Source organism: Patella vulgata, chromosome 5 (assembly GCF_932274485.2).
Source record: "Patella vulgata chromosome 5, xgPatVulg1.2, whole genome shotgun sequence".
Taxonomy (NCBI): Eukaryota; Metazoa; Mollusca; class Gastropoda; family Patellidae; genus Patella; species Patella vulgata.
The window spans coordinates 21302782-21328799 of record NC_065883.2 but is presented as its reverse complement, the minus strand read 5'-3'; the positions used below and the strand labels follow the sequence as shown (position 1 = coordinate 21328799).

The window sequence follows — 26018 nt, the reverse complement described above, 5'->3', positions numbered from 1 at the left end:
TAAGAAACGCTGTTTAGTTTTGACATCGGTCATCTAGATTATCAAACTAAATGGTCATAAACCAGACGACCAATATCAAAACTAAACTAAATGTTCATAAACTAGACAACCGATGTCAAAACTAAACAGTGTTTCTTAAACTACATGGTAGCAGAAACTGGGCCTTTTTTTTGATGAATCTTGATGGCATTTAATACTTTCGGGACGGCAATCTATTGGATACATGTATTAGATTCTAGATGGTAAGCTCAGTTTCTTTCCTTTTTTCATCAAATCTGAATGATACCCGGTCCCTAGTGTTACAAGTGTCGGTTGTGTATGAAGATTTTATTCCAATGTCTCGTAGAATATGAAGACATACCTGAGAGTTCTACCTTTATTAAGTAATCCTACTACATTATATCTAGGTTCTGGTGGGGTAGGTGGTGGACTAGGTGGAGGAGTTGGTGTTTGTGGGGGTTCTTCAACTGGAGGTGGTTTCTCTTCAAATCTAGCTACTGCTCCTGTGGGTGCAGGAACTTCTGTGTAAGTTACTTTTTTAACGGTTTTCTCTGTTTCTTCTTTTTCTTCTGGTTTTTCAACTACCACGGGAGTAACAGGCTTGTTTACCACTTCTGATTCTTTTTCCTTTATTTTGATTTGATTTGTAGGAATTGGTGGATTTTTATTAGTTGGGGCTATTTTTTCCATTTTCTTTGTTGGAACTGGAACAGGTTCTGGTTCGGGTTCAATCACAGGTTCATCATCTGATATTTGAGGTACCTCTGTATCAGACTGACCTTCACCTTCATCTTGTAAATCTTCAGCTACGCCTTGAGCTAATTTCATTCTTCTGCTACTGACTACAATAGAAACATTTAACATAGTGATTAACTTTTATCAACTCTTTGTTTTGATGACGTTTATAAAATCAACCTTGGCACTATCAAGTCTGGAAATAAGACATTTGCTGTGTTTTAAATGATATTTTTAATACATTTCCAGCACAAATATAAATAACATCATTTTTACCAGAACTGTATCTTAAATCCTAATTACAAGGTAGATTCGTCATGATAACTATCACGGTCATATGGTCTCTCATGGTTATCAAACAACATGAAAAGAGTTAATTTATTACAATTAACAATCAAATCTAATACCAAAAACCAGGCAAAGTTTTGCATAACTAGGCTTGTCTCGGTACGCCAAAACGTATTAACTGATATAATTGTGAAGAAATTTAGTCGAAGAAGTTAATAGCAAAAACTATTTCACAAATATATTGCCCTTTTAATGACATAAGCTCATTGAATTTTGTCATGAAATAAATGACTGTTAAATGTACTTTTATCATTAATGTAAATTCTCTCGGCTTGAATTCAATCGGATTAAAAAGAGGCTGAAATATTTTGGGACTGACAATCTTTCTAGAAATTCAATTTTTACACTATTGTAATTTGCAAGGGATTCAAAATCCGTCGATTGATGATCACTGGCTTAATACCAGATTAAAGATGCATTATGTAAGACCTTACTCTGACTATCTCAGGTCTTTATTTTGGCTTCAAATTTTATATACTATTAGTTGGACATTTACATGACACTATATAGAACATCAGTTGGCCAAGATTTAAATGGCTTAGAACACACCCAAGATTTAAAAATCTAACGATAGAAAGGATAATCAAGATTTAGTCCTGATTGTTAAATAACATTGCTACTGTAGGTTCATCTTGTCAAACACTCATAACTTTGTTTAGAAAAGTGTAATTCGAATGGAATTTTCAATATTCATTTTCCATTATATTTGCAGCAAGAATGGTCAGCTTTAAATATAAATCTTACATACAGCATTTATAATAACAATCATTTTACTTTACCTTTACCCGCTTTTCCTTTTTTCCCTTTTTTTCTCTTTTTTCTTGGACCCAATCTTCTTTCATATTGTCTTGTTCTCAATAGAGCCTGAGCATATGCTTCTACAGAACGCTGTAAGACAAATCAAACACAATTACACCGGAATTCAGTACATTTTTTTTGTTTCTATGATCAAAATGATGCAAGTGGACAGATTATTACCAATAACTGCTTCAGAATTAAGACGTACCGTTAATTATAGTAAATAGTGTGAGATTAAACATTAATAACTGCTTCAAGGTTAGGAAAGATATTATTAAGGTAATTAGTGTTTTAACATACTTCTGGATCTAATTTTGTGTGACTACCACTTCCAGTTATTTGTAAATAAGTATTCCTGAAAAACAACATTTTTAATTTCAAAATATATTTTCAGTAGTCTTGTTCCCCAACATTATAATAAACAATCCAGGAAAACTTCAAACAAAATGCCCCAACAAAAAATATAGAGCACAAAGTCTTACTCTTCTTAGTGATATCGAAAATGTTAGGACAACGTTTTGAGAGTAGAAAATTGAGAATAAATCATGATGGATTAAAAAGTCATTTGTTCACCTATGAATGTGTTAAAATAAACTGACCTTGATCTTTGACCAGTTGATGTTAGACTAGCACCAGTTTTAGATCCAGTCTTGTGTCTAAAACATATCATTAATATTAAAAGAAAACAAATAAAAACTAAATATCTCTCACTGAGTGTAGATTTATTCAAGTTTTTTTATGTAGGCACATCAGGAGGTAAATTTCTATCTATATTTTAAAAAAGTAAAATAAACTTTGTTGCAAAATAGTTATCAAAAAGTGAATGTCATGAACCAATTTGTTATTTGTGGCATCTTTATGAAGAGTTCATTCCTATATGTAGTAATATAAATGGATAAGTCTTGGAAAATGATCTCCTATATAATAAATACATAAATTTACCTTTCTGCGTATAACCTCTGATGTAACATTAAATTATGTGTTGTATTAAACTGGAGATATTGCCTGAAAATAAAATTTTAAATATACTTCAGAGAAAACAAATGGCTATTTTCTTGGGGATGAAATTATCATGAATATGCTATAACAGTGTCAGGGGTAGAGTTAGTATTATATAGTGACCACACGTACAGATGCATGTTTAAAAGCCACAATACCCTAAAACTTTTCGATGTATTTAACAATATTTGTTACCACTACCAGCTCTGAATAAATGAGATAGAGAGGTCGAAAAATAAAAACGTATCCATTTATAAATTTTACTTATGTACTGATGGAGATATTTAAATTTGAAGTTGGTATACTGGTATACACTTTAGCATTCATTCCCAAACAAACTAAGCATGGTATACTGGTAAACACTTTAGCATTCATTCCCAAACAAACAAAGCATGACTCAACATATATACATCAAAACAGCAAATTTTGAGCACTGATAAAATAAAAATACAGGCAAATGTGCTTGAAACTCAAAATGGTTAAAGTACTGTTTCACAGTGTCATCTGAAATTAGAAGCGTGAGACATGTGTTTCATTTAGACAGAGCTAGCCACAAAAGAAATGAGTTATAGCCTTACGAGTGTGTGTCCCATGAGTCAGCCGATGGAAAAATTCGGACCCATCCTTTTCTTCTAGATTCCTCTTCCTTCACACGACGTAAAATTTTTATTTCTTCTCCACTAAGGCCAGCTAAAGCAGGATTCCTAACTTCTTTTTTCTGTGTTGTTGAACCAGCAGACAATGGTCGTTTTTGCTGCAACAATAAATGAAAACAAAATTATCAAATAGATACATGTATTTTTTCTCTGTACATAAAATTGTGCCCAGTAACAACCAGTAGAAAGTCAAACTACCACAAGACCCAACCCTTGTGGGTAACTAACTGATGGAACATTCAGGTATTGAATTCTCTCAATATGATCAGTGATGAATGGTTAACCATTGGTTATCAGGAATGACCAACTTGTGACACAAGCTGATTACAATTCCAATAATTCTGAATGTTCCATATTCACAATCTACAAACCCAAATAATAAAAGTTGAGAATGATTCATTTATGAATGAAAATAAAATGCTCCTGTCCGAAAACCTGATAATTTTTCAAAGAAAGAAAGTCAGTTCTAATCTACACTTGCAATAGTACCAGTATAACCATGACCACATAAGTATGTGTCCTTTATTTCATTACATTGTGCAATGTAACAGATACTTGGTTATATTTGGGAATGCTGCTTCATTTTCAAACTTATCAATTTTATATTATATTAAGTGAACAGGTGCTATGATATATGTAATCATGAGGTGTAGATGAAGGAATTAGAAATGAATGAATGGAATGTACAACTTACAGAACAAGCTGATGATGGTCGTGCTCTAGCTGACTGAAAATATTAATACAGTTATTACTACAACTACACTACATTTTACAAATATAAAACAAAAATATAAACTATTAGCATTCTATAATTGTTGTGATCTTTGATTAACACATTAACTGTGACTGTTAAATATTAGTCTTGCTAAAATCAGCCCATTTAATTTCCAGTAACTTGAATTATAAATTTATGAAAGCTCAAGCCTACAAAGAAGCCATAATTTCTGGAAAAATAAATTTGAATGTGATACAAACAAGTAATCATGTGACATGACCCAAAATGTGACAATTACAATCACATTGATTGCAAATATGTACACTAGCAACTCAAAGACATAGTCATGATTTGACTACAGTTAGTCTTTTCTATGAGAGTACAAATTTAATGAGTTATTCCTGTATCTTCTCACTAACAGTATTAAGGCCAGTTAAATAAGAACATGTCAACTTATAAGGATGACATTTGAAGTTAATATTGAAGTCGCCTTGATCCTTGATAGAAACCTAAAATTGCACATTGTTGTGATCATTGCTGACCAATTAATGAAATAGACTAAAGTCTGAAAAAAATAAATTAATAAGCAAACTACAAATGTATTCTCCAACACCAAAATGAAATAAGCTTTAACCACCTAGTTAAATGGATGCAACAATCAAATTTCATATGTTGGTATAACTACACAGCTAAAACTGATTAATCAATGTTTGCTACATGTTACTGGATGTTAGGCACTAAGAACTATTGGACAAATATATTTCTTTCACAGCTGCCAGTTTAGTGTCATACAGTTTGTAATATGTGGTTATACCAAAACAAACATTTCAGGACAATTTCCTAATTAAAGCATGACTATCATATAGCTACAAGACTTCTTGGTTTTTGTTAGTTGCCCATCACCAAAATAATTCAAATTTCCAAGCACTATAATTGTAGAAACCCAATTCCCAGTAAAAAAGCATGAACTAGAAACTCACATATCTAGGAAGATTTTTCCACTATAGTATAAAGTTAAACAACATACAATTAGTAGTAATTAACATGTCAACAAGTAAGAGTATACTATGGACCAGGAACCAAGGGTGACGTCCGTTGCTGCCATTTTGAAAATGCGACATCATATTAAAATGGAAGTCTGACAATCGGTAAGCAATTGTACAAGAATCAAGCATTCCAAGTTTTATGTCAATCATACTTGAATTGACAAAGCTTTGTGCTCTTTTCAAAGAGCACTGCCCCCAAGAACACCATATTATTATTATTATTATTATTATTGTTCGATTTATATAGCGCTTCATTACACGTGAAGTGTTTCTAAGCGCATATCACAAACATATACTTCAAACACACAGAAACAATCAAAATCAGGAGAACATAATTAAACACAGCTGCCTGTTAGGCGCTATTATTCAATTGATTAGCACGTTCCTGATCCAAAAATATACAACTGCAAGTTAATTCTTAATTAGCACTACACTTCAAACTTTTTTCAGCTCTATAGCTACTAGAAGCCTGGTTACCACTGGATGCTGTATAACCATATTATTAGTGAATAGTCAATAATGTATCTCGTTTAGAATCATTAAATACTACTCATTTAAGCCTAGGACTTACCTTAGCTCTTGATGCTAGTTTAGAGGCTATCTCTAGATTTCTTTTACTCTGTTGTAACGTTTTAACCATAGGATCATGACAAACAATTCCTAAATACACACACAAATATAATCACAATCTTTACTACAAATGATTTCTTTTATTTTACACTTTCTTTAAAAACAAAATTTGTGGTAAAAATGTTTTTAATCACTATTAATAATGATAACTCGATTTAGAAAATGATTGTTTGGTTTGCTTCCTATTGTCAATTTGTTCTTACCTGTTAGACTGAATAAATCACACAGCATATTGCCCTTTATCTTTAAATCTAATGGACTATCGCTGAAATTTAAGAAAAAACATTGATGAATCAACCATTCTACAAAATAGAAATGAACACTTAAACATGCATTATGCAAGAGCAAAATCTGCTTATTACAAGTCTTTCTTTAGGCCTGAAATGTTATCTAAATTATCAATTAGACATTAATTAACTTATCCAGACCATAAGAAACTCTCGATGTCAAGGCTAGCCTTCGATGTTGGCTGGATTAGATTCCTATATGCCGCTAACGGCCGTTGATAATTAAATCAGAAAAAGTGGATAATCAAGACTATGCTGTTTATATTAATGATTTTAGTAATGATGACGGAGACTATGCAAAAATTTCACCCGCTTCTTTCTCGGCTCATAGTGGATCAATTTGTCTGAAATTTCCAGCAAATTACCTTTACACTATCTAGTTTTTAACTATTATAGCGAGAACTGCCATCTCTTTATATTATCTCCCATAATGTATCTTTAACTTATCATCACTCATACAAGAATATTTATCATTTATTATGTGTATGAATGAACCTATCACCTAAAGTCAAAATAGTTATAGGGTCAACTTGAAAAATGAATGTACTTCCAGCTTTTACAAACAACAACTCTTGACATCTTCAAATATGCCCTCCCTGCCCATCAATTTGGACTATTTTTTATAAATAATAAAAGGAAATAATTACCAAGCTAAAGAAGGAGACAGATTGACTTCTATAATCCATGGCTTTAACGTATCATCAATTAATATATCAAATCCATATAATTCTACAAAATACATCAAATCCATATAATTCAACAAAATATATCAAATCCATATAATTCTACAAAATATATCAAACCCATATAATTCAACAAAATATATCAAATCCATATGATTCAGCAAAATATATCAAATCCATAAAATTATACAAAATACAATACCATATAATTACACAAAGTATAGCATATGACACCTTTGTAATTTTAGAGGAACACAAAGTTAACACAAATACCAATGATAGCACTATGACTATTTCTCTTACAAATAAAACTAAACCATGTCATGTTTGAAAATAATAATTAAAAAGATTTGCTGTTAGAAATAGCAAGAATTTAATACGACTGGAAGTAACCTCTAAAGTATGCAGACTAACACCACCAAAACATCTTCATAGGATATTTCTCCAAGTTTTAATTAATTCTGTGTATGTGTGTATATATCTGTGAAAAGATGGTAACAATACTTACCAAAACAGTTTCCTCTATGTGGCATGAACATTTTACAAGCTGTAGCAACAGGTAGTTCAACTGATATAATAGTTTTCATTATAACATCCTCTATTCTCATCATTAATGCTAAATATAATAAAACATCATATAATAAATCTTCAACAAATTATTATCTCCCTTTGATGCAGTAAATTTACTCAATCTTATTGAAAATACCATTTGATTCACCAGTTTGCAATGCATTCTTCCAACATTATGTGAAGATCCTCCCCAGTTAACGAAGCAAAAGACATGAAATGAAATGGGGTTTTAATGTCCTACTATGTTGCACCTACTCAGCTAATGAAGACTGGCAGATGCCATACAATTGAAGTATGGAAATCTGTTTATGGGCCTATTTTGCCCAGACCAATATTTGAATGTTCAAGACTACGTGTTTATCAGTGCTACAAACCTGCAGTGTCTTTTCCTTCAGATCGTAAATATCTTAATAATGCTCCTAAGGACCATTTATTACCATAATCTTCTATCTCGGGATCATCATTACTGTAATTAGATGTGACAAAACAAATAATGTATTTTGAGAATTACATTTTAATACATATTAGACATGCTTTACAAGTTTAAATAGTAGCTTTCCAGTGTAATAACATTCGATAAAATGGTATGAAGCAATATAAAAATTAATTTCTCAAATAACACTCTTAAAGATGCTTTATGTAAGATTTAGATGGCCGTTCTTGCTAAAATATAAATAAGTTCAAAATTAGATAATGAAATATAAAAATATTGAAAATTTCAGTCAAATTACTTGTTTCTGAGCAAAAGTATCGAGCTCTAAAGTGTTCACAATATAGTCTTTGATTGTCAAGTACCATTGTTGCGATAATAAAATATCTTGATTGTCCATTCCGAAATTAAATTATTAAATGGTAATTGTTGTTCAATCTATTTTTAAATTAAATCATTAAGTGACAATTGTTTTTTCAATCCATTAAAAATCACGACCACCAGATGTCCAGAGAGTTAATTATGGACTTGTCATGTGAATAAATGTCTAATAAATTGTGAATAAATGTCTAATTAATTGTGAATAAATGTCTAATTAATTATTTATATAACATTTAAGGCCAAAAGAAAGACCTGCAATAGACAGATTTGGCTGTTACATAATGCATCTTTAACTGTGATCATCAAAATACTGTGAAAAATATTACAATTATTACAACTTACCGTACATAATCCTGACTTTTCTTATTTACACTATAATTAGTTAAATGCATACACTGGTTTCTTATAGATCTATTTGTCTTCTCATATTTAACAGTTGCAAACCTGGCATAAAAAAAAACCCCAGAATCTTAATAGAAAACAACAACTATTTCATCAATAATCATAAACAAATAAAAAGTTCATCGAGATTTTCCGGCTTGGTTTCCCCTTGTCAGTGATGCAGGACGGAGGGCCTGACAAGGACAGCTGTCTAGTCGTGCGGATGGGACGGAAAACTGAGGTCCCGTGTACACATTGGCATGCACGTAAAAGATCGCTTGACAGTTGGAATTCGATATAAGAGTAGGCCGTAGTGCCGCTGCCCGGGCAAAATTTCTCTCATTGCACACTGTATGGCGTATGCCTGTCTTCATTAGCCCAGTTTAGGAGCAGAACAGAAGGACGTTAAACCCCATTTCATTTCACACAAAGAAAAACAATCCTAGACATCCATTCTTGAAAAAAACTATTTAAAACATATGCCTTAAAGATGCATTTTGTAAGATTTAGATTTGTGTCAAAGATCACATGACCCTTCCCAAAATACTTATGTAATAGTTTGACAGCTCATTCCAAATCCGATACAAAGTAGCAGATAAAATTCATTAATCTAGCACATTACTTAGAATCGTGAATCTTGAGTCGAGGTGGCTCAGTGAGTAAATCCTTGGCTCGTTAATCTGGAGGTCCCGTGTTCGATCCCTTCGTTAGTCGAAAAAAGTTAATTGGGATTTTGGGGCATGGTTCCCTTTGACAATGTTGTAGGACAGAGGGTCTGGCAAGGGACAATGTATAGTATTTGGATGTGACAGAAAACAGATGTCGCTTGTATACATTGGCATGCATGTAAAAGAACGGTTGACAGTTGGAATTCGAAATAAGAGTGTCTGTTGCGCCGCTGTCCGGGCACAATGCATGACAATTGCTTGTCTTCATTATCCCATTAGTAGCACGTTAAAATCCCCTTTTATTTCATTTCAATCGTGAATGATGAATTTGAGGCACTGATTGAGGCCATATAAATCATTATCAAAAATATTAACAAATACCTTGTTAAACGTGGGGGGTTGGATGGCTGAATGGTTAGCACGTGCGCGCTGTACCATAAAGTCTGTCATTGAGTCAACTGGCATGGTTTCGAATCCCCAGTTGTACGTGGCAAGGAGTAGGGTCGCCTGTCAACCTCGTGGGTTTTCTCCGGGTTCTCTGGTTTCCTCCCACTGCTAAAGACCCCTACGCGCAAGCGAATTATTAAAATAAAATTAAAACCATGTGTTAGTCCCGAAATGACCTAGTTTGTGTCGAGTGGACGTTAAACCCCATTTCTCTCTCTCTCTCACCTTGTTAAACCTTCTTCAAATAAATAAATGACCAGTGGATCATAGGATGTCACAGCTATATATAATCTTACATCAAATTTAAAACCTAAAATTAAATACATAATATTCACTAATGTATGTTGTCATTTACTTGAATATTTTAGACATCAGGATTACCCATTTGTTGTAAAATAAAGATAGGTTTTTACATTAACATCTCATCAATTGCTAACAAGAACTGATGTCTGATAATGTTGTTTATATGAAAAAGCAAAATGGCAAACAGTTTAATTTCAAAATCTATTTCAAAACAATATTATATAAAGGTAAGAAAACCTACCATCAATAAGCAATGGATTAGCTACATATTTACATACTATAACATTTTCATCTAATGGTGCTTGTTCAGGCTGAAATCAAAAATAAACAAAATTCTTTTAAAATTATGAATGAGAACCTAGTTACATGTACAAGGCAGAGGAAGACATGTCAAAGCAAAAAAAAGCTCTGCATGACTGGTTCAGTAAAAGAGAGAGAGAGAGAGAAATGGGGTTTAACGTCCACTCGACACAACTAGGTCATTTCGGGACTAACATATGGTTTAATTTTATTTCAATAATTCGCTTGCGCGTAGAGGTCTTTAGCAGTGGGAGGAAACCGGAGTGCCCGGAGGAAACCCACGAGGTTGAGAAGGCGCCCCTATCTCCATGCCACATACGCTCACACCAGGGCTCGAAACCACAGCCGCAAGCCAGAGGTGACCGGCCAGCCAGAGGTCGAAGCGCGGCACTCTAAACCACTAGGCCATCCCAACCCCCCAGGTTCAGTAAAAAAGTATATACTTACATGATTGATTAAAAATACACCTCTACCTCTTGATGAAGCTACTGGTTTCACAATCCATGGACCTTTATCTTTTAAAAATGCAGCTGTAATACACATATGATTATATTGAGTTATATGTTATTTTTCCGGCGTGCAAAATGACATACGGATCTTATCCAGTTTTGGTCATTTTCAAAAGCCCTCGGTACCGACCTGCATATACGGCCGACATGGAACCCATGATATCACTATCAGCAATAGCTGAATTGTTTACTAAACCAAATTTAGGGGAAGTTTTGACCGAAACCATAACAACTTTGGGGAATTAGTTTAAAGATGCTTGGACAGCGGTCACATTGCTTTTAGGTAATTCTAATTTATTCTCAAATTTTGTAGACTTAAAATGAATAATTTCTGTGGATTTAAGGTTTATGTTAATAATCTATGTATTTATCTTAACAAATTATAAGTACGGGTGTGTCTAATAAACTTGCCAATAAGTCTAGGTGTATTAAAACCTAACACACTAAAGTATGGGTGTATGGGGTCTTCACCTACACTTTTAGACAAAGGAAACAAGACAAGTATGGATAAAGTGCCTATTCTGTAATACTACAGTCCCATTTTCTCTCACAAATTACTATTTGTCTAGCAGTTTTGCTACAAAATTTAAGGAAATTTAACACTTATAATGTTTAAAAAAATAACTTACAACAAAAATCTTGATATTCACCAGGTAAAACAAAACTTGATGGAATAAAATCAAAATGTCTTAAACCCTGAAAAAAATGAAAGTATGAAATTATTAATAAACAAAAAGTCAAATCGTTGCTATTGACAATGGATATGAATCAGGATATACACATGTGTGTACATTAGCATTAAAGAAAGGATTTCTTACTTGATAGTTACAGTGTCCCAACAAACTTAATCAATATATTTTTAAATCAATTACAGACAAGATCTATTCTATGCAATTAGTGATCGAAACAGATATGCAATTCTTTAGTTATAAATTGTTTCAGAACACCCTACAGACTTCCAGTTCTAGCTACTATTTAACTCAGAACAATATTCCGATCTGTTCATTCCTCCTACATGTACCTACCTTGACTTGTTGCATTCTTTGTATATTTTTAAACAGTCTGTCTTTACGTGTTAATTCATACGACCTGTTCAATACAAGTCATTAAATTCATTATTAATTAAAACAATCAAAAGAAATATTTTCTTAAATTGGAGATTTAATATCAAATTTGAATTCAAGCTATAAATTATTCAAATTTCCAAAATAGTTGTTGAATTTGTTAAACATCTGTTATAAGTTTACCTTGGAAAATGATTAATCTTCTGATATTCTGTCATACTTCTTAATGTGAATGGTTTTAAATGGCCATTAGACCAAACTATATTGTAATCAGAACTATTTGGATGAATCTGAAATATAATGACATTTCAAAATTAAAAATTTGTTCAAAAAAGATATTTAAAAATCTATCTTCATTAATGTTAAAACTCTACTTAAATTGTCCACTATTTTAGGTTTCAAACTTTAAAGACACAACAGACCAAATCATTTATATTTAAGCTTATATAAAGTCAAAGATGGGGGTGGGGTGCTTGTCAGTGAACAATCTCAAGTTTGCCCCGATTCACTTCATAAGCTTTCATTAAGTTTAAAACCGGTCTTTAGTGGTACAACTGGAGCACTAAAGTAAGACCTTGTACGTCATTTCATTCATTCATAAATTTGAAAGCAAATAGGGAGAAAGAAACTCTGACATTTACAATCACAAAGTTACTAAAATGCCATATAAACAAACGTAACAAGGATTGATTTTAATAGTTTTTAGACCAGAATGTTTTCTTTAACTCTATTCTAGCAATTGGAGGTTTAATTAACTTTTCAAGAATGTAGCAAACATACCTCGTGTAAACCATGCGTTTGGAGAATATTCCGAATAATCTTACATTCTGTGTTAGCAAATTTATAAGCCATGTGGTAACGTTCTGAAAATAAATGATGAATATATATTAATAATTCAGCCATATTCTTAAGTTATTGACAATAATAATTATCATGACACTTCTACTGTATTGTATTCAACACTGCAAATTTTTTAAGATTAGCATAATGATTGTGCTTCCTTTAATGGACACCTTGATCAATATTGGCTACATATAGTTCAGCTGACAAATGGTCTATGCCACCACTAAGAACAGTTTAAAAATAAATCAAAAAGGATATTATTATATGACTTAAGTTTAATCCTCTTTGTTTCATATATCAGTATTTAAAAATAATTCAAATGACCAACCTCCAACTGTTTTAAAGTCACTTTTTTTGTTCATAATGGCTTCAACCTTGAATAACATCACTGGATTCTTTTTACCATAACCCGTCCACACAACATTCAAATTATCCGAGCTGCAATAAACCAAATAAAATAAATTCTGAGTTTTATCATTTATGCAAGTATTGAATAGAATGGATATAGAATTAAATAGGAATAGAATGCAATGACTTTCAGAGTATAATATCAAGATGTGTCTACAGCCAACATGATTTAGTGAATACAAGAATTATTTTTTTCTAAATAATTTGTTGTTTGGCACATCTTCAGTACGTTTCGTGTGTACAAAGTTGAATGAATTTATTTTAAACGGTACGGTAACAAGGTTATATTGCAGGACGAAGGGCCTGGCATGGTACAGCATAGTCGTTTGTATGATACGAAAAACCAAGGGCCTGTGTATGCATTGATGTACAGTAAAAGAACAACTGACAGTGGGAATTTGGTATACTATAAAGTAGGTCGTAGTTAGAGTGGTTCGTGCAAATAACAAAAATCAAATAAACGAGCTATATTTGGGGCTTATTTTAACAAATATGATAAGACTTACCATTAAAATCATCATTCGTTAACAATTAAACTATTGCTAAGTTGGATATTTGTGTGATTTGGCCATTTGAATGGGACTTTCTAATTATATGGAAAAGTTGATCGCCCAAGTAGCGTTACAGCGGTAGATTTTTTCATTAAAAAGAGTTATGTTTCTTGGTCACATCAAAGTTTCAAATTTTGTTCTGGAAAACGAATTCTTATTTTCCGCAGTCGGCTTTCTTCGTTTTTTACGTACCTACATTTAACGATTGAATTTAACATTTGTACCATGCGCAGCCCTGAGAGAGAGAGAGAGAGAGAGAGTGTCTGTATTTCGAGCTGATTTTTTTTAACGTTTACATGCAATAGACTATATTTGAAACTTTCTAATAAGGGGTGAATTTCATGGTTTACAAACGCAGTACGTAGAGAGTGCTTACTGTACTCATATTGAATATGTTAAATATCCTTTATGATAATCCTATTTTGTTTCAAATAATTATCACAAAAATAAAAATCATACACATCAAAAACAGAGGAGCACACGACATGCGCAAAGAAAAAAAAGCCTTAAGCATTTTCAAATCGGTTCGGCAGCAGTGGTCCAAATGTCTAGCATTGCATCCGGAATTCCGTATAAGAATCTACTTATAAGTCAAAAATGCGACTCCTACACATTGTGCTCTAAACCGTGTTATAAATTATAGAATAAACCGTAAATCAACTGAACCCATTTCAAGGTGGAACTGCATGCTTTTTGATATGATTGGGCTATGTGTGGCGCCAGATAATCCAAAAATAGAAGTCGATACGTGACAATGCGTCTCGAAAAATTCTTTGATCTGTTATATGACTGGAAAATTCTGTTATTAAAAACAACCGGCATGACAATGACTTCATAATAAGTTGGGAGTTCTGCAATAGGCATCTTTTAGAGAAATGTAAGTTTAAATATATCCTTTGTGTTTGAATTACCACTTATGGTTGGTTGTGTCGTATTATGTATCAATCTGGAAATTTCTGTTTTATAGCTATTGTTCTCGAAAGTAAGACGCACAATTTACGCATCGTGTCGCGTTTTAATATTTTTAATAATTATCATAGGCGTACGAGCCTATTTCATCTATTTGGCAAAATAAAGTTCCCGAAATCTAATAAAACACTAATTTTACGGGCTGGAATAGCACTAAAACGCACTTGCAGCCGTCAAGTATTCCAAAAATTTTGGGGGGGGGTCCAGACAAGGTCAGCTCCGCTTCTTTGCCTCTCGAAGAAAACGGGCGCCGCTGTCTGTAAACCTGAAATTTTTTCGGGCATTTCTAGTTTTGCTTCCCTAACTGTCATCGATCCCTAATAAAACACTAATTTTACTTTTCTTTTAATTGAATACAACGAATTTGTACTGAGTTGACTATGGATTAAAACATTTTGTCTAGAGCCATTCTTTGTGCGACATTTTTCTGGCATCGATTATTATTTGTGAATGCAACTGCAACAGGCTAGGATAGCAGAAAATGCATTTGCGGTGGTTAAATTTTCAATATTTTCTCTGGGAGGGTGAGGCCCCCATAACCCACGACGATTAATTGGTTGTTTGGAATTTGGGTCAGCCAGGTAGGCTACATGTATATTGGACCGAATTGAAGTTGCTGTATTCACAGGCTGGAATAACAGGAAAAAGCATTTGCGGCAGTTTTTTTCCCAACGGTTGATCTTTTGATTGGAATTCGAGTCAGCCATTGTCATTAGGCTATATTAGACCACATTGAAGTTGCTTGTTCACGGGCTGAAATAGCAGGAAAACGTCAAATATTCCAAAATTTTCTTGGGGGGGGGGGGGGTGGGCATACAAGGTAAGCTCCACTTCTTCGCCTCTCGAGGAAGACCGACACCGAAATTTTTTCGGGCATTTCGGGTTCTGCCCCCCTAACTGTCATCGAGCCCGTACGCCTATGATAATTATGAAACGGTCAATGCGCGTCTTTTTGGTTATATTTCAGTTCTACAAAAATGAGTTGTTACTGGATTTATAATAACTGAAACGTTTTGTAACCACCATGTTAGAAATGGCAAATGCATAAGGATACTAAACACGAATGGCATAGCAATAATGGCACATCCTCTTATTAAATTTGACACAAAACCGGAGGCCAAATTCGCAGCGCCCTAAAATGATTAGAATCCGAGTCTTGTGACCAGTACCGTAATTTTATTTTAATCATACACGTCTGGTTAATCGAGACTAGGGAAAATAATTTCGTTCAATTAATTTCCAGTCTCAAATTTTTTCTGCGTATTTAGAGCTAGCAACAATGTAACTTCTAAAGTAACTAAAGCGCCCACTAACAACAGAGTTTTATGGTTAAATAAAAGTAACTTTCACAGTCTTGCAGTGTCGGTATGTTGCCACGAGAGTGGATTTAAAAGATAGAAAAAGGGCGAAACTACATGAGTTGACACTGAAACGAGAACCGTTACAATATATACGTCATTGGTTACAATGAACTAACTTAGAAATTAAATCGCCGTGTTTTAGCCAAAATTTTAATCTAGTTCTTAACTTCTTATTTTTAAAAGCCCGACGAGTAAAGAATAATTTTTTTACATGGCTTCATTGATAAATAAGTGAATGAATATAGTCACTTGAATGTCTATTTTGGGCGACTGTTTGCTGCTTACAGTGCACGAGCGAGCCCTTTTCTCATAATCGAAGTTTTGATCCGCGTGACAACAAGCTGTTAAAACAGGTCAGTTTATATAGTACAGATAATAGAAGCTGTGGGCCACTCTATCGTAGTGCCACTATCTGGGCAAAATTTATCTCATAGCACACTGTAAGGCATATTACCGTCTTCATTAGCCAAGTCGGTGTAGAACAGTAGGATGTTAAACTAAACCTCATTTCATTTCATTTGTAACCAGGCTATAGCCATGAAACAAATTTGGGAATGATAGACTAACTGAATGTTTAGTTTAGGCTTACATAGGCTACATATCCCCTTGACTACTATACTTCATAATTGTGTTTAATTATAATAAAATTCATGTTAATATTTATGTACGTCGGGACAGTAACAGCCTAACCTTTTTCTGTCCTTTTTAATCAATCATAAATATTACATATGTTACCGTAGTGAATTTTCAATAGTCAAACATCAAACCTTTCTTCTTCCTCTTCATCAGTTTCATAATCTGAATCATGTTCACTTCTTTCCTCATCGCTTCTCTCTGATGGTGTCATAGATCCACCATCTGAATCAGATCCTCTACTAGCCATCTTGATCTGTCTAATATTTACACTGTCATACCAACTAAACAATAATTCCTACACATTACAACTTTAGAACCTCTTGTCCTCTTGGTCTTGACTGAGAAAAAAAAAATATTTATATATTTAGCAAAATCTCTTAGGTCAAAAAAAGTGTTGAATTGGGTAGATCTAATGAGGGAATACAAATGGAGCAATCAACAAATTCTACAGTCATATTTTCAAATTAAAAAAAAGGGAAATATATAAAAATGAAAGTAGATCAGTTGACGGAGTTGTCATGGACACACCTCCATATTGTCGTATTTGTTATACGGGACCGGAAGTTTGTAAATAAAATCTAATATTTATTAAGAAATGAAAGATTAATTCTGTTAATTATGCAAATTGGGTTGCTGAAACTGATCATACAACACTTTCTGTGTCTGAAAGCGAGCAATTCATTATTTCACGATATTTTTGATGACACTGGCAACGCGGGAAGGTGGGTGGGGACTTAGACTTAAGATTCACCATGCGTATCGCCTAAAAAACGTATGCTATTAATCAAATATACTGGTTAAAATGAACCATTATCTTAGGCTGGTTTATCACACTAATTAAAATAGAAATCCTGACAAATTATTATTTTTTTAAAGGCTAAAAATCCATAAAACTTACCCACTTCGTCGGTCTGTTTTGGCACGACATGCGAGTTTTGACACGCGCACTTCGTCCTGGAGCAAGGTATTATGGGTAAACATGTCTGCCCCCATGAGAAAGTTTTTGGTGCAGACTATAGGTCACACTTCGTCTACATATAAAGGCTCAGTAATATTTTTCCACGGATCAGGTGATTCATAAATGAATTATTCTTTATTGGGGTTAAACTGTTTATTTTTTTCAAAAGTGTCATTGGTTTAAACGAGGTGAATACAATGCTCCCCCCCCCACCCAATTTCCAATTTAAATTTTATTAGTTTTTTTGAGAATGCCATGCCTTCTTCATTCACTACAAGCAGTATAACAGAAACGCATAGCAGTATCCTCTATCTAAGGGGTCTCTGTCTTGTTATGCTTGCTTACATTGCCCAGGTATTCTGGTCAGTCGGAACGGGGGGGGGGGAGATCTTTTTATTCAATCAGGTTTGGGGGATTTTATGGCTGACTCTGAAAAAGCTTGCTGTGTGGGCTATGATTTGTAAAGTAGCGGTAATTGTACACGCTTCGTTAATTGTACAGTACCACTACCAGTAACTGTAGCCTACATGCTTTGTTAATAAAACCTTACGATAAATAGGGCCTGATATCACACTGTTTAGAAAATAGAAATCTAACATTTGAGGGTGACCATTCATCCCATGTTTTCGCGGGACAGTCTCGCGTTTTGGGGGACAGTCTCACAAAATGCCTTCAAGTCCTGTGTCCCAAAAAAACAGCCAAAATGTCCGCCTATTACTCACATGCAAGATTTCTATATATGCCTGAATCTAGTCTAGTGGGGCGAGAAATGGATGAAAGCATGGACTTTGGTGAAAGTGATTAATTCTTTAATTAATGTGTCATCCGCTACACCAGCAAATTTAATCAAATTATAGTTTCTTTTGTTCTTTCCATGCCAGTTTGCAATACTTATGTTTAGCGCATATTTTCACTGATGAAAAGTATTGGGGAGATGACAGACACCAGGCATCAGTAAAACTTATTAGATATGTGAAATTCAATTTAAATTAAACTTTAAATATACGTGTCAAGAGTTTCACATGTATATTTTAAGAAATTGCAGATTATCAAAAGCCGTACCCTCATAAACTCATTAAACAATCTTGAGTTGTTATGCATTCAGAAGAAAATCACAAGTTATCACTACGAAATCAGAGTATTTCAGTACCACATTTATTGTCTCAGATTGCTGGGAATGGCATTTCCAGGCTTCTAGTTTTCAAAAATTTTCCTCTCTCCCCATTGTGGTCTCACGCTTACCCACGGAGCAACAGAAAATAAGAAGGGTTTTGAGCAACATGTGTCCTGCAATTTTGAATTGTTTATTAGTTCATCAAGTAGAGTTAAGTAATGATTGTATTTTAGGTGTAATCAGCTTATCAAAGAGGAATAGAAGGAAACAGATGCAGATCCCTAAAAACTGCTTGATCTAGAATAAACACATAATATACAAATCAAATGCATTTCTGATAACCGGATGAGATGGTATACAAGTAGTTCCCAAATCTATGCAATAAGGGATATAAATAATTCCCTTTACATGCAAATATTCCGATGATGACTCTATCCTTGCTCTCATATTACTGTTAATATAATAAACAGTATGAAGAAACATGGTGGCCCTCTTGTATTGTCATGTGGACAGAATGAGAGCTGAGGAATACTATACTACAAGATTTGCGATATATCTGGCACAGCAGTAGTTAAATTGCTTGTGGATACCATACACTTATAGATTAACTTGAAATATATGTTCATCATTTCCAATTCTTACTGTCAGAGATATGGCCCTTGTGCGCAGTAGAAATGCTTAATAATAGTAATATTATTTAATCACTTAGTGACTTAGCAAATGTTATGTTTTTGGGCATGCAACCATGATTCTTGTTGAATTTCTATCATTCCCAGTAACTCAAACAGCTAAATTTATCATCATATTCAGTACATGTGTTGTTTGTGTCTGAACTAAGAAGAACTAGACTGTATTAGAAACCTATCAGATTTTGGTTCTTTCTGGTAATTACTTCATCAGTTTTTGTGTCTCATGAATGTTTATATTACCTACCAAAAAATACATGTACATAAGTGTCGCCATTATCTGGCCTGCTTAGATGACTTAACTGTTGCGGGACAGTGTATGTTTTGTTGTCTGGCAACCTATTTTTAGTCTATAGACGGCTATTTTGTGTTTTAGAATATACAAATAAATATAGAAGTGTTTTAGTTTTTACATAGCTAGATAGATATAGATTTAATCATATTGTTGACTTGCTGAATAATGAAAGTATCTCTTGTCTTTTATTTTTGTTCAAGGTGATACTGGTAATGGAATCAGAGAATGGTTGAAACTTGTATTACGGGAAGAGTTCTCTTTTCCTCATTTGGATGTTATAATACCAACAGCACCAGAAAGGTAAAATATAGTTCACAAAAATATTCCAAAAGACACTTTATCTCTATGAAACATTGTACTATATACATATCAACCTATAATAGTAGTTGAACATTTTGCGAATTGAAAATTTCTAAGATTTAATAATTTTTATGTTTCCATGGAAACAAATATTTAACATAGTTTTTGGTATACAAGGGTGTCGGATTTTAATGACTGAGCCTTATTGTTCATATTCGTTCACATATATTTGTTTCTCAATTAGATGATTATATTGAATCAATAATTTCTATTTATATAATAGAAATCTGGTTATACTTGGATGATAAATTTGTATTAGATATTATTTATTGATCAAAGAAAACATCTGTCGAAAAGTTTTTAACTGCTGTGACCAGCTGAAACAGATGAAGTTATTAACCCAATTTGACAAACTGACTATCATGTACTTGGCATATATATTGTATAATACCAATTTTAGTGGTAATTTTTCATCTGTAGATGTAAAAGACAATTTTTTTATGGATATGTCTTTTTCTATTGTTTTCATTTTTGCATGTCCAAATTTAATCCTGACCTATATTGTTGTCACCTTTTGTCAATCAGTCTATTCAGCATTTTTTTGTAAAGGCTCTGGACTTTTTGAGACAGGTAATCCAATTAGTTTAATTGACATAAAAAAAACAAAGTCTGATCAAATTCCATTAGTGTTAATTAGTTTGATTGACATTGAGTAATGAAAAGCAAGACAGTAGCAATTCATATAATTTGATGTACCGGTAAGCACTAGTGGGTATTTAAGAGGACCTGACAAACAAGCAAACATCGACATGTATGATGTTTTTATTTATCGTTAATGATTGATTGAACTTTAATATTTCAGACCTTATAGTTTATATGGTGGTGAACTAAGTAATGTCTGGTTTGATAGAGTTGATATAGCCCAAGACGTACCAGAGACAGAATCTGTGTCAACGATGTGTCAACAATTAGAGCCTATTGTCAATGATTTAGTTGAAAAGGGGACACCCAAAAATAAAATAATTATAGGTAAAGATTATATTTGATTGTTTTGATATGTTCTTTAGTGTGTTTTGTTGTGGAAGCCAACAGATCATCGTGACCATTATAGTGATGAGAATCAATTGTTGATTACAGCATCACTGTAATCAGATATATTGATTGTTGCTACTTATATACACACAATTAATATTTAAGCACCAAAGATGTACACAAAACATTGTCTGTTGTGATGTATCCTGGCTGCATGAAATATTGAATAGAGTGATAGTTAACAGAGCATAAAACGTGCAAATACAAACAACACTGTTATAAAGATCATTGGCAGTGGTTAAACATACATTATGCAAGAGCTAAAGCTGCTTATTGCAGGTCTTTCTTTAGGCCTGAAATGTCTTGAAAATTATTAATTAAACATTAATTAACTTATCCAGGCCATAATCAACTCTCGATGGCATCGGATTTCTCCAATATTGAATAGATTAGAACAGTTCAGCCATATTTTGATTTAAGCTAAAAATGGAGAAGCAAGACTTAGCTTTGAACAATCAGTACGGTGGTTGAAATTATTGCACACATCCTGTCAAACCTTCAAAGTCTAATATCTTCACTCGCAACAGAGTAATTAGCATGAAATTTTCAATATTTTCATTTTACATTATCTATACTGACGTCCAAAAGAAAGTATACACACTAAAAGTATGACTAAGTTTTGTTTAGATTAAAAACATTTGATAAAGCATTACTGAGTTTGTCTCTTGCGTCCAAACTCAACATTTGTAAGCAAAATAAAAATGTGAAACAAATTGACATTCTACCCTAATACCGTATACCATGGAAAAACGACTTTGGTTGATGCAGCACAATATGCACAGTGTATACTTTCTTTTGGACGTTAGTATATTTTCAAACTATTATGGCAAGAATGGCTAGCTCTTTATTTAAATCTTACATAATGTATCTTTAATGATAAACATCATATAGTCACCATGTGATAAATTGTCTAGATTAATAATTCTGTTGAAAAACATCAACACTAATGTAGCAAAATATCTTTAGATTATTTTTCCTTATTTCCTCATAGTGCCGGTGTATGTCTGCTTGGTTTGTTCAACTGGTTAGATCGAAAACAACCAATTAATGTATAGGATTGTAAAACAACTGATTCCGGTTTCACAAAGCTTTCTCAGACTTAAGAAATAGATTAACTTTTAATTACTGTTTATGAGAAATATCTTTGATCTAGAAACAATAAAAATTTGCACATAGTTTCTTATTGATATATTTGATTCATTAAAATAACAAAAGTTTTATCATGGGCTATATTTTAGTTAAAATAAAACGCACGATTTTGAGTAAATTCTGAACTTAAGTCTGAGAATGTTTTGTAAAACCGGGACCAATTGTAATTCAAATACACTACATTCAAGTGTTCTCAAGAGTTATTCCTTGATGTTTGAGTTATGGATTTTTTTATATCAAAAGTGTGTAAATATACAAAAAGTTTTTGAGATGGGGTTATTTCTACTGTGACTTACATGTACATGATCACCATATCAGACCTTACTGTGACACTAATAAATCAGCACCCGTGATCTATTTCATGGACATGTTAAATATCTATTTTCCTCACAAATTTAGCATCAGCACATCTTTTTTGATCTATTTACTCAAAATATATACGTTTTTTGGCTTTCCTGTATTACTTAAGGTAAATATTTTTATAGGAGGTTTCTCTATGGGTGGATGTTTAGCTATGCATATGGCCTATAGATTTCACCCACAAGTAGCTGGTTGTTTTGTTCTGTCTGGATTCCTTAATACAGGTTCAGCTGTTTATGATGTAAGTATAAACTATAAAGATTAATGGGTAGCTGTACCTTGATGATAACTGCTGATCGATTTTCAAAGACTTCTGTTTTATAATATCAAGCAGCTATTTCCCGATCTCAAGCCCTGCTATTTTTCCTTTGCTTTTAACTTGATACTCTCATCTAACTTCAATATTTCAATAATATATGATTTCATAAAAGGCTTTATTTTTCTTATTAAGAGTTCAATTGTGAACAAAATTTAAGGATTTTAAATGCAAAATTACAAGTGTTTGTAAGCTATGTGTAGTCATCAAATGAAAAGTAGTATTAGGTGTTCTGTATAGAATAAGCATACCCTGAATTGTGCATGAAACCTGCCACTACAGCTGAATGTAGTAATGGTTTCAAACCTGGTTATGAAAACCAAAACTTTATAAGATCACCTTGTGTACAAGGCCTAATAAGAACAGTAGAATGTTAAAGCCCATTTAATCAAAAAATGGATAATGGAGACTTATGTTTTTTATCGTATTGATTTTAGTAATGATGATCAAGGCTAGATCTGAAATTCAATGCTAATTTCTCGGTTCAGACTGGATCAATTTGATTGAAATTTTCGGCAAATTCCCTTTACAGTATCTAGTTTTTAACTATTATAGTGAGAACTGCCAGCTCTTTATCTAATCTCCCATAATGTATCTATAAGTTTAAATGTGAAAATGCAATCAAATCTTGCAAATAGATATGTCTTTCTTTTTTTTTCAGAGTGTAAAGAAATCAACAAATGAAATGCCTCCATTATTTTATTGTCATGGCCAAGCAGATCCTTTGGTGAAATATGAATGGGGAGAAAAAACATGTAACCAGTTAAAATCGCTGGGTGTTACGACAAACTTTAATTCATTTCCTAAACTATCACATGAGCTGGATAAAAAAGAATTACACATGCTGCGGGACTGGATAACAAAAATAATACCCAATAGCTGATATATTTTTGTACGCATGGACTACTTTGCTGTTGGAAATCGTCTATATAAAATATCCCATCAAGTCCATATTAAATTTGAATGTTAGTGGCAATGGCAACAAAAACTGTATAGGAGTTTAGAAATAATTAAAAATATGGTCATGGTTGATCAGTTCTGATAGTTTGTTCATTGACATTGTTTTACTGACTGGGAAATTCTTTATCATGCCTAAAACAAAATGTTTCAGTAACTGTAAAAAAGTTATTAGAATAGAATTGACAGGTTAGTTTTTATATTTGTCACCTGAAGGAAAATGTAATAAAATGGGCTAATTATGGGTCACTTGAAGGTTAACAGGCTAAGTTTTTGCACCTCCCGATAGGAAATAATCATGCGGTTGCAGTGAGGTTTCCAATTCTATTGGCAGATTCAGATATGACACAAACTGATCATAACCATTCCACCTGAGCCGAGCCTCCTGAGGTAATGATAAAAATTTTGGGTTTTGATGCCCCCACATGATCTTGTTTGTCATGTATGGTTAGTGGTCTTCACACCACTGTCCCTAATACAAAATAATCAAATTAAAAACTTTGTTTATTCTTTATTTTTATGATTCTTTGGAACGGTTGTAAATATTTTGTTTTGTTTTTTTAAATCTAACTATTGGACTTCTATACATAATTTACAGCTTTGATGTTAAAATTCAAGGTTTGTCATATATTGTTGAAAATGTTGAGATTTGTAATAAAATAAATAAACTGTAACTGACCATTAGCTGATCTTTGGAATGACCATTACTGTTTTATTATTCCAATACAAATTACATGTCCATTAGTTCAAACTTTCCAGTACCATTATCCTAGCATATTCACCATTATTGAATGCCAAAATACTATAATCCACTTGGTATTGACTGCACTGAAGCAGTTTATGTAACAAGAAACTCCAATCTGATTAGAGGGGTTGGATGGCCGATTGGTTAGTGCGTGCGTGTTGAATCATAAGGTCTGTCAATGAGTCAACTGGCATGGTTTCGATTCTCAGGTCGTACATGACAAGAGTAGAACGCCTGTCCAACCTCGTGGTTTATCTCCAGGTCCTCCGGTTTCCTCCCACTGCTAAAGACCTCTACGCGCAATCAAATTATTGAAATAAAATTGAACCATGTGTTAGTCACGAAATGACCTGGTTTGGGTTGGGTGGAAGTTAAACCCCATTTCTCTCTCTCTCCCCAATCCCATTAAAAGCAGATGATTTTCGATTTGTTTTTTATTTTATATTGCCCTTGTCAACAGTGTAGAAACAACATCTAGTCATTAAGGAAACCTGAGGTCCTGTGTACACATTGGTGTGCATGTAACCGAATCCTTCACAGTTGAAATTTGGCAAAGAGTAGGCAAAAATGTCAGTCCAGGCAAAACTTCCCACATAGCACACTGCATAGCATATGCCTGTTTTTGTTTGCCTGGTTTAAGCAGAAAACTATTGCATATCGTTTTATACATGTATTTTATATTTTATCAGAACCATTTATCAATTTGTTGTGTTCTCGTATTCATATATAGTCTTGTCCAACTGCTGCCTATGTTTGATCTTATGCAGTGTTGAAAATTAGAACCATAAAAGTAAAATGAAAGATAGTTTAATTAGAATGAGCTTTGAACAAACCCAGATGTTTGATTGGATGCAGATATGAATGTGGTGTTGATCCATATTAAAATTCTTTAGACAGTGGGGGATCACGTGGCTAAGTGGGTAAGACGCTAGCTCGCTAGCCTGGAGGTCGGGTGTTCGATCCCTGCATTGGCCGAGAAAGTTCATCCAGATTTTCCGGCGTGGTTCTCCCTTGTCAGTGATGCAGGACGGAGGGGCTGACAAGGAAAGCTGTCTAGTCGTTCGGATGGGACGAAAAAACCGAGGTCCCGTGTACACATTGGCGTGCACGTAAAAGATCCCTTGGCAGTTGGAATTCGATATAAGAGTAGGCCGTAGTGCCGCTGTCCGGGCAAAATTTCCCTCATAGCACACTGTATGGCGTATGCCCGTCTCCGTCTTCATTAGCCCAGGTTAGGAGCAGAACAGTAGGACGTTAAACCCCATTTCATTTCATTTCATTTCTTTAGACAGTGTAAGTGGTTATTGGTGAATACTTCATTGTAGACC

At 33.4% G+C, this 26018-nt stretch overlaps 2 protein-coding genes across 2 annotated transcripts in view; one reads left to right on the top strand and one right to left on the bottom strand.

Annotated features, from left to right (window-relative positions):
• Positions 1-17666, bottom strand: part of LOC126820366 (tubulin polyglutamylase TTLL5) — a 31996-nt gene extending 14330 nt beyond the window's left edge. The window contains exons 1-24 of the mRNA XM_050548264.1: positions 17617-17666; positions 16850-17056; positions 13122-13231; positions 12731-12813; positions 12134-12240; positions 11912-11975; positions 11516-11582; positions 10825-10907; positions 10319-10388; positions 10000-10084; positions 8621-8722; positions 7842-7933; positions 7406-7513; positions 6862-6943; positions 6131-6192; positions 5869-5957; positions 5232-5252; positions 4231-4263; positions 3459-3634; positions 2824-2886; positions 2481-2537; positions 2182-2236; positions 1863-1971; positions 362-842 (exon numbers count right to left, since the gene is read on the bottom strand). Of these exons, the coding sequence (XP_050404221.1) occupies positions 362-842; positions 1863-1971; positions 2182-2236; positions 2481-2537; positions 2824-2886; positions 3459-3634; positions 4231-4263; positions 5232-5252; positions 5869-5957; positions 6131-6192; positions 6862-6943; positions 7406-7513; positions 7842-7933; positions 8621-8722; positions 10000-10084; positions 10319-10388; positions 10825-10907; positions 11516-11582; positions 11912-11975; positions 12134-12240; positions 12731-12813; positions 13122-13231; positions 16850-16965 (2315 nt within the window). The 5' untranslated portion in view covers positions 16966-17056; positions 17617-17666. The remainder of the gene's footprint in view (positions 1-361; positions 843-1862; positions 1972-2181; positions 2237-2480; positions 2538-2823; positions 2887-3458; positions 3635-4230; positions 4264-5231; positions 5253-5868; positions 5958-6130; positions 6193-6861; positions 6944-7405; positions 7514-7841; positions 7934-8620; positions 8723-9999; positions 10085-10318; positions 10389-10824; positions 10908-11515; positions 11583-11911; positions 11976-12133; positions 12241-12730; positions 12814-13121; positions 13232-16849; positions 17057-17616) is intronic.
• Positions 17641-24629, top strand: LOC126820369 (lysophospholipase-like protein 1). Its single transcript, XM_050548272.2, has 5 exons — positions 17641-17788; positions 19972-20071; positions 20934-21100; positions 22798-22913; positions 23650-24629. The coding sequence occupies exons 1-5, from the start codon at positions 17698-17700 to the stop codon at positions 23869-23871; spliced, it is 696 nt and encodes a 231-aa protein (XP_050404229.1). The 5' UTR covers positions 17641-17697; the 3' UTR covers positions 23872-24629.
• The last annotated feature ends 1389 nt before the right edge of the window (positions 24630-26018 follow it).

Bases quoted from the DNA above. Each gene is read 5' to 3' on its own strand.
- LOC126820369 (XM_050548272.2), top strand. From the start codon at position 17,698: ATGTCTGCCCCCATGAGAAAGTTTTTGGTGCAGACTATAGGTCACACT. The intron at 21,101-22,797 runs GTAAAGATTATA...ATATTTTTATAG, and splicing joins CAAAAATAAAATAATTATAG to GAGGTTTCTCTATGGGTGGA. The intron at 22,914-23,649 runs GTAAGTATAAAC...TTTTTTTTTCAG, and splicing joins CAGGTTCAGCTGTTTATGAT to AGTGTAAAGAAATCAACAAA.